This window comes from Protopterus annectens, chromosome 5.part0, assembly GCF_019279795.1.
Source record: "Protopterus annectens isolate FY-2018-M chromosome 5.part0, PAN1.0, whole genome shotgun sequence".
In the NCBI taxonomy this organism is placed as follows: Eukaryota; Metazoa; Chordata; order Ceratodontiformes; family Protopteridae; genus Protopterus; species Protopterus annectens.
This window is the reverse complement of record NC_056735.1, coordinates 1,213,585,874-1,213,598,790: the sequence shown is the minus strand read 5'-3', so window position 1 is coordinate 1,213,598,790 and position 12,917 is coordinate 1,213,585,874. Positions and strand designations below refer to the sequence as shown.

At 38.4% G+C, this 12,917-nt stretch overlaps 1 protein-coding gene across 1 annotated transcript in view; it reads left to right on the top strand.

Annotated features, from left to right (window-relative positions):
- NDC80 (NDC80 kinetochore complex component) overlaps positions 1-12,917 on the top strand; it is a 2,583,329-nt gene that overhangs the window by 1,884,785 nt on the left and 685,627 nt on the right. The window contains exon 12 of the mRNA XM_044071081.1: positions 8,438-8,530. Within this exon, the coding sequence (XP_043927016.1) occupies positions 8,438-8,530 (93 nt within the window). The remainder of the gene's footprint in view (positions 1-8,437; positions 8,531-12,917) is intronic.

Here is a 12,917-nt window from a genome sequence, read left to right as displayed (position 1 = left end):
TACATTCTTTGGACGTACACAGGCAGCTACACTTCTACTTGGACAAAACAAAAGCTTTCAGGAAAACTGAGCAGCTGTTTGTAGCATATGCTGCAGGATCACAGGGCAAGGCTATCTCAAAGCAGACTATATCCAAATGTAGGACACTGTATTCATTACTGCTACACACAGCATGGAAAATCAGTCCCAAATAACATTAGGCCACATTCCACCAGGGTGACAGCCACTTCAACAGCCTTTCCCAGAGGAGTACCTACCAAGGAAATTTTGGAGGCTGCAACTTGGAGTTCAGTGCACACCTTTACCAAGCATTAACATCTGCCTCTTTACTTTAAATCCAGAGCAGGATTTGCCACTGCAGTTCTGCAGGGCCTCACAGCCAATCCCAACTCTTTTATAGACCAGCCACCCAACCTTAGCTTTGGGATTCTACCCAAGTGTAATGACTGCAGCAGTGTAACACAATGAACATAGTACAGTTTTGTACCTACCATAAATGTAGATGTTCGAGTGTTCACACTGCTGCAGTCCAGGTTACCCTCCCTCCATCCCCTCTGAACTAGCTGGACTTATCTATACCTTTCTATCCTATACAACCTTTGTGGTGTATTTGCTTGTAACTGAAGGTATTGTTTTTATTTTATATGTATATTTTTTTATTAGCAATATGTATTGCCTACCTACTTTGGGGCACCTGGCATCTGGGGCAAGAAAAGCTGAAGAAAATGGCGTCGGATGCATCTTGTATACCCCTGGCGCACTGACGTCAGGGAAGAAGCGACAGCAACCGACGCCGGACCAAGACTTTGGAACTCTGGCCGACTGCGGGACTGCCTGACGGCAGGATAACCCAAGTGTAATGACTGCAGCAGTGTGAACACTCTAACATCTACATTTATGGTAGGTACAAAACTGTACTTTCTGTGCTGTTGTGGCATTTGAATCTGACAGCTAGTTGTCATATTGTATTAACAAATTGTGTTACTGCTATTGTTATACTAGATTTGCAAATTGCAAGTACTGATTCACTTTTATTAATGCTTCCTGCTGTATTTGCCATTCTGGTGCAATTAACTCTCTTCTGTTGCAGCAAGCATGTCTTATTGATTAGCCATCAGACTGCAATCACTGCATTTAACCAGTTGTTGCTACTGCTATCACTGTAATTGCATATTGCTGAGACTACTCACTGCACTGTAACTGTCAAAGCTGAACCAGACTTTTAATTGTAATAAATGAGACAAACTTCAAATTGTAAATCTCGAGCCAGTCTTCAAGGACTTGTGTACCTACCTAGTATTTTTGTAAGCCATACCGACTTTTTTACTCTCTACTGCATTTTGTGTAACCCATCTGCTGTTGATATTTCCCGTTTGACTCACTACAGCATTTTCTGCAACCCGACTGCTGTTGCTGTATCCCCTATTTAACCTCTTGCACTTCATCTCTGTTGAACTCTTACTTCAGTAGCAAACTTCATCTCCTCTGCAGTTTAATACAACAAGCTCTGCCCACAGTAAACGTCACAACTGCATTCTTTACACAGCAGATACTATGCACCATCTGTAACTAGCTCATTAGCAGTAGACACTGCTCTTACTTACCAAGAGCCATTTGCTTTGTCCACTAGATGAATCTGTATGTGAGATGTGCAAGCATTTACTAATTTTGGAGACCAGCCTCTCATATAATACTAATGGAAGTACCCAACAAGTTGTCAGTAATGACAGCTACTTCACACTGTCATGCCCACCTTGTACTAAATCAGCATATAGGCCATCTTACACCAAGGTATGCAAGAAATTCCTGCCCAAATATCAAATGCCTCCAAGATACAGATTGGCTAAATGGGAAGCACAGTGCCACACTTATAAGTTTCTATAGAAATAAATGATAGACTAGAAAAAGAGGTTCACCAAGCTAGCAGGCAAGTACCCTTAAGGCAACAAGGCTGAGCTTCACACATCTGGTAATGTCTCAGTCATGGACTCCATCATAAAGCACAAAGATGCACCACTCATCTGTCCGAGCGAAGAAAGGGTGATGGTAACTTACCTCTCAGGAGCAAAATCAACCAGGTCTCTACAGCCCTCACTCACATGGGAGTGAACAACCTGAGACATACTTCCCTGGATCTTAGCAAGAGTGACATGACTGAACACTCAGAATGTATCTGAGTTTAGTATGACAGAAGTCTTGAGCCAACAGTCTACCCTCTCCAAGAATGATATGGCAATACAAACACAAGATAATTGACTTTAACTAGTGGCTTAGTTATTAGTGTAATTCTAAGGGTAATCAATATATGTCAACATGGTTGCTGTTAAGCAAATTATATAATTGGTAATAACACTAGAGCACAAAAACTTTTAAGCACAGTGACTCAGGCAACAGAAAGTAGAACGGGCTGTCGCCAAACTTAGGGAGCTGGTAACAAGAGATTCTATAGAGGTAGAAGTATTTTGGGAATTCTATGAGAATCTGTATAAAGCAGAGAAATATGAAAAATCAAGAAAAGACACATGAAAATGTTTATTGAAGAATTAAATATGCCAAGGTTGGAGGTAGATGAGGCTCAGTTACTAACAGGATAGGAAGAGATGAGATAAAAATTGTGATGTAAAACCAATCTACAGGAAAGTCCCCAGGAATACGTGGTATTCCTGTGGAAGTGTGGAAGCTAGGAGAAAAAAATGATAAAGATCTGGAAGGTTTTGTTTAACAGTATTTTAAGAGGAGGTACCACCATCCTGGAGGAAAGAGGGTAAAGCTCCATCAGATTCAGCTTTCAGTACTAAACCATGACTATAAAGTGTTCATGCTTATAATGGCTAAAAGAATGGCAAAAGTAATGCCAAAACTGATGGATGTGGATCAGTGTGCTTTTGTGGAGGGGAGGCAAACATTTGACAACATTAACAGAACCTTGATGATCCAGAAAGAAGCAGATGTAAAAATACCATTGTTGTTGGTGAGTCTTGATACAAAGAAAGCATTTGACAGAGTAAGCTGGGACTTTGAGCAGCACAATGGAAACATTTTATTTCCTGAAAAAAAAATAGGGTTGATTAGGAAAATATATAAAGGATATGAGACAAAAATTAATGTGTGCGGGGTCCTTACTGATAATTTCTGCTTGAGCAAAGGAACCAGGCAGGGGTGTCACTTATTTAGAATCACTGGCAAAGAAAATTAGGGATTCAAAAATTCAAGGATATAATTGGTATGGTAGTCAAGAAAAGCTGGCTGTGTTTGCAGATGATATTATTTTGTACCTGACAAAATGAGAAAAAGACATTACAGTGCTGTGGAACATTTTGAGACTGTTGCAAATCTTTTTGGGATACAAAATTAATGAAGCTAAAACAAAGGCAATAGCGGTAGATTATGTACCCACACACAAACTGGTTCAAGCATACCCATATTTATGGGGGCATGATAAAATTAAATATTTAGGAATATGGATTAAAGATAATTCTAGTGTGGCAGCTGTGGATGTGTGTGGCAGCTGTGGATGTGTGAGAAAAGACTAAACAAAAGATGATACAAAAACTGATAAAATGGAAGCTTTGTTATATGGACATGCGTAGTAAGATACAAGCAGTTAATGTTTTTAGTCTGTTTAGTCTTATACACAGGTAAGGCATATTTTTATCAACCAGAGGAGAAGTTGTGGGTAGCGATTAATAAAGAGCGGAGGGACTTTATCGGGGGAGGCGATGCAAGAGTCAAGTAGGATAAGTTAGGATTACCCAATTTGAAGGGGTATTTCATAGCTACACAATTAAGACTCCTATACATAGCACAAGCAAACTATAATTCAAAGTGGAAAGAGATGAAACACGGGGGTAAGCCCAAGAAACAGAGAGTGGGATTTTGGATGCAGGCCTTTAAGGAGAATAACAGTAATAATGCAGTCTATTATATCCATAAAGTAACAGAAAGTATTCTAAGAACTAAACCAACACTGGAATGGACAAAGGAGATTCTGTCGATAGGGATTACTGCAATTAGGGATACAGACAATAGGCAAGAGGTGGCTGGAAAGTAGACCTACGTTAACATAGTTTTATTACTTTTATTTGAATATAAATTTGCCTATGTCACAAGTGATAAATTCAGTAATGGTGTTTTGAAAAGAAATATAAAAAATATATATGTCAACATGAAACAACATAATTAACTCTCCTATCTGTTATGTTAGGGCCTTTACCTCTCTTCTTATGGCTTTTGTAGACTGGTGAAAACATTCTCCACCTCCTCATCCCCATTGCATTTTATAAGGCAAGAGTAGTCTCCTAAAACTGCCAACATAGTCGAACAAAATCATAACTTTATAAAAGCTTGATGTCAGAAGCATGAAAAAGACGCAGTTCTTACAGGCCTTCCTGACCCTCAAAAATAACTGCATAGTTTCTGAAACATGGTTTAGTGTAGCGGCAAGCACTCCTTCTGTGCCAGGTTTCAATGCCTGCTACTTATTGAGACCTACCTCCAAAAATTATTGTTTGTGTTGGCGGCATGTTCATACTTCTAAGAAGTGAAGTCACATAAAGGCTTAGCAAACTTTGAATGCCACCATATCCTACTTAACTGTCTATAAAAATTCTCTACCATAACATAGCTTTAACTAGCTGTAAAAATCTCTGCTATAGCATGAACCCCCCCCCCCCCCAATTTCACTTGCAGATCCTGAGACATGTCTGTACAGACTAGAGTTCCTCTCCATTGAAACAAATGCTAACTTCCTAGGGGATTTCATCTATCCTTCCATTAACTGGGTAACTTAGAATTTCACTCTGCTGACACATGACTGCATGGCCACACATGAGACGAATAGGATCATCAAATTTGCAGATGACACCACTGTTATAGGCCTGGTCAAAGACCAAGAGGAGGAGGCCTACAGGAACGAGATTGATCAACTACTCGTCTGGTGTGACAGCAACAATCTAGCACTGAATGTTATCAAGACAAAGGAGTTGATTCTTGATTTCAGAAGATCTCAAGTACCACACATACCAAACCTCTAGTGATGAAAGGGATGACAGTGGAAAGGGTCAAGAGTACAAAGTTCTTGGGTCTTCATCTCACTGAGAACGTATCCTGGTCAGTCCATGTATCCAGCACAGTCAAAAAAGCTCAGCAACGCTTGCACTTTCCTTAAACTTAGCAAGGCAAAATTACCAAGCTCCATACTTAAGACCTTTTATAGAGGCACCATTGAAAGTGTTCTGACCAACAGCATTGCAGTCTGGTATGGGAGCTGTAATAATCAGGATCGGAAGGCTCTCAAGAGAGTTGTTAAGGACCGCAGAAAGAATCATTGGCACCTCCCTTACTTCTCTGGACGATCTACACAAATGCTGGTGCATAGATGTGGCCAAAAAGATTTCCAGCTATCCAACGCATCCTGCCAGTGGTCTGTACACTTGCCTATCCTCTGGCAGGAGATACAGAAGCCTGCATTGTAAGACCACCAGATTAAAAAAACAAAAGTTTCTTTCTGCTCTCCGTTAGACTGTTGAACTCTTTGGAAAAACGAACCATGATGTCTGTTACATAACTTGCCTATCAAGGGGCTTATTTTATGGATGTGCAATACTACTAAGGTGGCTCACCTACACACTGAAGGTCTGTAAAGTGCAGTATACAAACTGTGCAGTAATTCAGTCTAATCATAGATATGCTGCTATTGTTTCAGTTTTACTTTGACAATATTACTTTCATATTGTTCCTTGTCTCCAGCCCTGTAATGGACGTGGGTCACTGCTGTCCTGCTTTACTTAAAAATCGCTACTTATTAAATTTCTACTGTGATATTTTATTAATTTTTCTCTATCTATATGTGCAACTGTTTCCTGCATTGAGAATGAAACATTGTAATTTCTTTCAGCTACACTGCTGTGTAGTTCTGAATGACAAAGTTTTCTTTGACTTTTGACTTGACAAATAACTGTGTGCAATGCTTTCTAGATTTCATAAACTCTAATTCCTTAGATCATTTTGTGACCCAGCTAGGGAGCCAAAAATATTAAATGGGACTCCACCAGTATAACCAGTCTATGCTTTATAGCTGTAGTTGCCTCATCAGTAGTCAAATGTGATCACAGCCCATTAACATTCAGTATGACGCTTAAACGTGATCTTACCATTAAATCCTTTTGTCTCTAAAGATTAGTCAAGGACAAACCTGTTACAGCTAGATGATGACCTGATGAAATTTAAGCACCCTTCCCCGATGACCATTTCTCACACACTGCTATATTCATGGACTTTTACAGTGCTCAGCTAAATGCTTGCTTTGAGGCATCAGTCCTGTTAAGACACAAATACAGTGAAGTTTAGGAATAAACTCTATGGTAGAATCATAATATAAACTGTGCAGTAAAAGAAACCAACATTCATAAGAATAAACTAAATACCCCAACCTCTAAATATGAACTCAGAAAGATAAACAACAAACTTAGAAGCAAAATCAAATCCTTCAAAGATAAGTCTGAATTGAAAGTTGCCACCTATGTAACTTATAACCTTATAACTGTTGGAAAACCTTAGAAGCAATACCCAGAACTGTACTGAGCTTATACATAACAAAACTTTCTAAGTCAGAGTATATTATAGCTGATAAATGTATGTCTAACTTTATCTCGCTCTAACCCCTCCCTCTAATATTAGCATGACTGCATGCACCCTCAAATCACTTTGGAACAAGTGCTAAAGACATTTTCAACAGTCAAGAACACTAGCTCTTTTGGTCTAGATAATATGTGAGGTTGCTTTCTTGTCAGCAGCAAGCTCAACATTATAGACTTTCTTGTAAAATTTTTCAGTCTCACCCTGTTGGAGTCTGTGGTGTGGAGAACAGCTGTGTAACCATTCCATTTCAGAAGGAAAGAACACCACAGACCCTGGTAATAATAGACCTGTAAGACAAACCAGGTTTTGAACTTCTTAGCAAAAACATTATTAGTTTACAGTCACTTGACACAAAGCAGTTTGGGTTTGTTGAAGGTGAATCCTGCCTCCTAAACGTAGTGGTCTTTGAACAAGTGACTGATGTATTGTATGCAGGCATATCAGTGCATACTGCTTAAATCGACCTTCCAAGTTCATTAACATAGTCACACATCCTGGCATTATGTAAACCCCACCACCACAACCACCATTTCCTTGGCCTTTTCTCTTTGGTATTTACTTTTCTGATGTCAAAGCCAGTGTTAAGGGCCTTTACCGGACCAAGTTTGCAGACAGCTGCAAACTTGGACCTGTCTTAAACTTTCCAACGAACACCCAGATTCTGTTGGATGGTTTAATGTGTGGAAATAGTGCCAGTGCCATGGTTTTACGTTGAATGCCAATGAATGTATTGTAGTATCATTTGGCAAACATGGGCACCTGTGATATAGATGATACCTATTTCAAAACTGACTGCTATTAGGGACCTGGGCTCTTTAATTGACAATGAACTATACTGTGGCCTTCATATATCTGCTGTCATTAGGAACACTCTTAACTAGCCAGACTGGTTGCCAGGGATGCATCTTGTAGGTCAAAGGAAAGCTATTGTCTGTCTATATTCCTCCCTTGTCAGACTCACAATAGAATATAATGCTGTTTTTGGTAAGTACTTGTGTAAATATGCGACTCAGCTTAAAAACGGAGCATTTCCTCTCAAAGAAAATCAAGGGTGCATATGCCATGCGCTACGTAGACTACTTTAAAGCACTTTATCTGTTTCTTATAGACTTTTGAAGGGGGAACATCTGCCTTGCCTACAAAGCCATAAAGGGCCCAGTTCTATGTGATAATCTACATATCCGCAAATCAAGCAACACCATAAGTACCTGTTTAAAGGAACTACTTTTCCACTGTATCATAAACAGGACCTGCTGGTGTTCTAGATCTCTCTCTCTCTGAAAGATTACCTCTTTTTATGGTATAGACTTATTGTAAATGCTAAACAAAGTAGCCCCACGACCATCTTCAAATGTAACCTGAATGAATGGATGCTAAACTGTGAATTCAATCCCTTGTCTGGCCTCCCAAACCATCATTGATAAAGGAAGAAATTGAGTAGTAGTTATTTTGTGCTATAGGTTACTGACAAATGGGATCTTAAAGCTAAGCTACAAGAGAATCTTTGTGATCAACAATCTGGTATAAACATATGCACCTTTGAACTGAAGAAGGTATGTAGGTTATAAATAACACTGAAGAAAGAACATGGCATGAAATATGGAAGATTCAGGTTTGTGTACATTGATACAGTACAAGCAGTTTGCCATTTGTTTGCTCTGCAAGTTGTATTTTCTTATGCAAATTTTGTACAGCAAATTTATCCATGAGACTGAACTGAAAATGGAACTTCCCAGTTGCACGTTCCCTGTTAGCAAATGTAAAAAGTAAATAATATAAGCATTTTTACCTGTTTCAGCTTAAAATTTGTGTGGCAGACAAAGATCGTGATTTGAAACGACTTACAGAAGAAATCAGAAAACAAGACGAAGTGATGAAACAAATTTTTGAGGTACAGCATATTTATGTGCATTTTTTAGTGTATCAGATTGCTGAATGGGTATACAGCCCTTTCAGAGAGCATCAACCACTGCCAAACATGTTTATATTATCAGTGATTAATAATGATGACATTTAAGCAACCTCCATTTTAGGATCAAGTGCTTTTATTTTGCATTTGTGATGCAGTAAAATGATTGTATGCGAGGGAGATGAATTAATTATGCATTTTATTGCATTTTAAATTACAAATTAAAACTTGTTTGGTCTCAAACATTTAAACACGTCGCTCACTATTTTTACTTTCCATTGTAATCCTAGTCTGATTCTATCTGGTGACTCCCTTTTGGCCAAGACAGCATTGGTTCCCCTTTCTGCAGTCATCACAAGTTACCTCACAGAGTGGATCTGCTCATACATGACAAGGGATCACTAATACATCCACAAGTGTCAACCCTTCAGATGACACTGTGGGTGTTAGGATTTTGATCCCTTTCAGACACCTGTTTTATGAGGATGTGCTACAAGTTTCTGTAGGAGGTCAGACAACCCAATACTAGGAAATCCTACATTTCCAAATGGAAGAGGTTTTCCATCTGGTGTCTTTCCAAAAATCTGCAACCATTGTTTGTAAATATTCCAGTGGTTTTGTCTTATCTGTGTCAACTTCTGAAGACTGGATTATCATACTCTTCGGTAAAAGGTCATTTCTCAGCCATGTCTACCTGTCTGCCTATGAAACCCCTCCTTTGGCTTTAGGGTTAGAAGTCGTATGTTTCTTAAAAGGTGTCGTTCATATCAGACCACAATGGAAACCAGTACTTCCTCCTTTGGATGTAAACTTTCTTTTAGAAAAGCTTACATTGCCTCCCTTTGAACCAGTGGTTTCATCTTCCCTTCAACATTACACTTAGAAGACCATGCTTATTTTGGCTATCACTTAAGCCAGAAGGGTTTCAGAACTTGAGGCCCTTATGGCTTCTTCCCCTTTTGCTGTTTTTCACAAGGATAGGGTTTCCATATGCACTAATCCCTCCTTCATGCCCAAACTATTGAACGAGTTGTCACTTAATCCGTCCATTAACCTGCCCAATTTCTTTCCACCTCCACAGTCTTCTAGTGAGAGGATCTTCCACATCTTAGATGTGCATAGACAACTCAGTTTTACTTTGGTAAATGCAAGTCTTTTAAGAAATCTGACCACCTCTTCATTTCCTACTATCCCAGGGCTCTGGGCAGACCCGTTTCCAAACAGACAATTTCCTCCTGGATCTTTGAGGATATTTACTTTCATTATGTGGCTCAGGATAAAACTCTTGGATCTCCAGTTCAGGATCATTCCACTAGAGCTGTATTTTCTTCAGGTGATTTTCCCAAGTTTCTGGATACTTCTGTCTCACAAGCAGCCACTTGGTCTTCTGTTCATACCTTCACAAAATACTACAAGTTGGATGGTATATTTAGATCTAGATCTAGAGCTAGTTTTGTCAGGGCTATTATTTAGGGGGTTGTAGAGAGTGCTACTGCCCCTTCTCCCACTCTATCTTTTGCATGAGCTTTGGTATTCTCCCACTTATTATGAATACTGCAACATATGAATAGAAGGACTTAGAATAGTTGTGTAAAATCTTACCATAACCATAAATGTCCTTCTCTTCTATGTCTTGCAGTATTGTATCCCCCCCCAACTTTCCCTGATGCTTGCTTGTTTCCTGGATGCGTCTTTCTCAGGCTAATGTTCTTCCTGAGGCATTCAGTTCTGAAAATGGTATGTGACGATGTCTGCTGTATACCCCATGTCACTTTGACTGACGTTGAATGAGATCCTATGTGTTATGTCTCACGTACTTTACAGTAGCTTTAGACTTTTGTATATTGGCTGGACATTTGGGGCAGCCTGCAGTGGTCTCCCTCTTGTTATGAATACTGCAACATATAGAAGAGAAGGACATCTATGTTTATGATAAGATTTTACACAACTATTCTTTTTTTGCTCTTGCTGTATAGCCTGTTTATACTAGGGGTTCACCAGGGTGGCTTGTTTTTTCAGCAAGACCTGATTTTAATCTGGTCAGATTCAGCTGATTCTATATAACTGCTTAAGTGGTTATCCAGGGCATTGGTGTACACCTCTGCATAGGAGTACATGTTTTCTGCATTTAAGGGGGGCTTTGAAACTTCTTATACGATCATTTAGAAGGAGGTAAATTGTCTTTGAAAAATTCTTAAGCGTTTTTGAGCTTGATGGCATATCTGGTCTTATAATTACATCAAATCAGACTGATTTATGGTCCAATCGTACCAGGTAGGACATCACACAGGGGGCAGGGCAATGCTCTTCCATGTTAGTGAGTACTTTGTCTAGGACATTTGATGGTGTCCTGACTAGCTGTTCCAGAGCATTTGCATTGACAAAGTCCAAGAACCTCTGAGCCAGCATGCATTAGTTGTGTACGATTCCCAATCAATAGGATTATTAAAAATCACCCATGAGTATGGTGTTGGGCAATATGGTAGGTGACTTCAGTAAATCGAGGTATGCATTATGCCTTTCCTGTTTCATGGTGGGGGATGTATAGCTGGCTGTGAGGTGGTAGGGGGCTTTGCCTCTTTGTTCCCCAGAGGTCTTGACTCTCTTCTTAGAGTTCTGTAAAGTAAAGGTGAAAAAGGTGAGATCCCTGCACTGAGTGAGATACCACTGGTCACTTTCCTACTCTGTTACAAGTAGCTGCATTTATTTCTGTGGCCATATTTGTAAGAATCAGGTCAGGAATGTTGTGTTGTCTAGTAGGTTTGTTTACCAACTGCTCAATGTAGTTTTTATTTACTAATTTTGGGGATGTATTCTGCGTTGGTGGTATAGTATTCCTGATTTATTGAAGGGTAGTTAGTCATCCAGAATAATGGAGTTTCTTCTAATAGGTGGATTATTTAGAACATTGAGGAATCTTATATGGTCATCAGGGGACAGAGAATGGGGTCTATTGCATGTTTTAGTTGATGATTAATCCTAACTACAATGATTTGTAGTTCATTTTGTTCAATTTGTAGTTCCCTAGGGTTGTGTCTTGAGATGTGTTCTTTGACAATTATGGATACTGCACTACACTTTTCATCTGATCTGAAGACATAGAATGCACAAACTGAAGGTAGTGAGAGAGTAATCTCTCTATTTAAGCTCTGTCTCAGTAACTACACAGACATAGATACTTTCCCAAAAGCAGGAGTGCCTCAATATCAGCAAAATAATGTTTAAAATTCTGGTGTTAAGGAGAGCCATGTTAATATGACTAATTTGTTAAAGGAAAACTCTACCCTAGAACAAAAAAAAAACTGTTTTTGTTTACTCTGTCTTTGTTTCGTAACATATTTTAACACCTCAAAATCAAGCTGAGTGCTTCATTTATAATTTTAGCTTGTTTTCCACAACATGGCTACCAATGGTCTTGATGTATCAAGGTAATCTTATACTCCCTCAAGCCTATCTCTTTCCCATAATGGTTTGTATGACTTTTGTCAAACATAAGGAAGTAAGTTTGAATTCCCATGCCATTGACATGTAATGGGATTGGGGAAGGTCACTATTATTTTCTTTACCTTCTGTAAAAGGACTGCTTCTTTTTTGTCTCAGACCTTGATTTATACTGTACTTAGAAGTTATCCAGCTACAGCCAGAAAAGTAACTAAATTTCAGGTCTTTGTTCAGTATTTTCTTTTGCAGTTCGAGGAATTGACAGTCCCCTCTCCCCCACAACGCAGAGGTGTTAAAACTGTCAGTGCACTAAGAGACCCATGCAGAATCAGTTCTTCAGACTATTAAAGAAAACCCTGAATCAAAGGCCTGCAATTTACTTATTTTTCTGGCTGTGGCTGAATAACTATAGTTGTAGCTTAAAAGTTTAACTTAAAGGGTTGTTTCATTTCAATACAGTTTTTTTTATAGTGTGTTACAGCTCGTTGTTTGCTAATTTCACTTTGGTGTGTGTTAATTATTAGCTGTTTTTCTAACTTTAAAATTTCATGTTTAAATAGTGTGTGTGTGTGCTTTATGCTTATTCAGTGTAGTTCATTAACCCAGCTCATTTTACTTAGAGTGGATAAGCCTGTTTGAGTTAGTTTTATTGTGTGTTTTGTTTTGGATATGTGTGTATACATACATATATATATATATATATATATATATATATATATATATGTGTGTGTGTGTGTGGGTATGTATTTATATATATATATATGTATGTGTGTGTGTGTGTGTATATATATATATATATATATATATATATCTATATATATATTTATATATATCTATATATATATATATATTTATATATATCTATATATATATATTTATATATATATCTATATATATATATATATATATATATATATATATATATTAT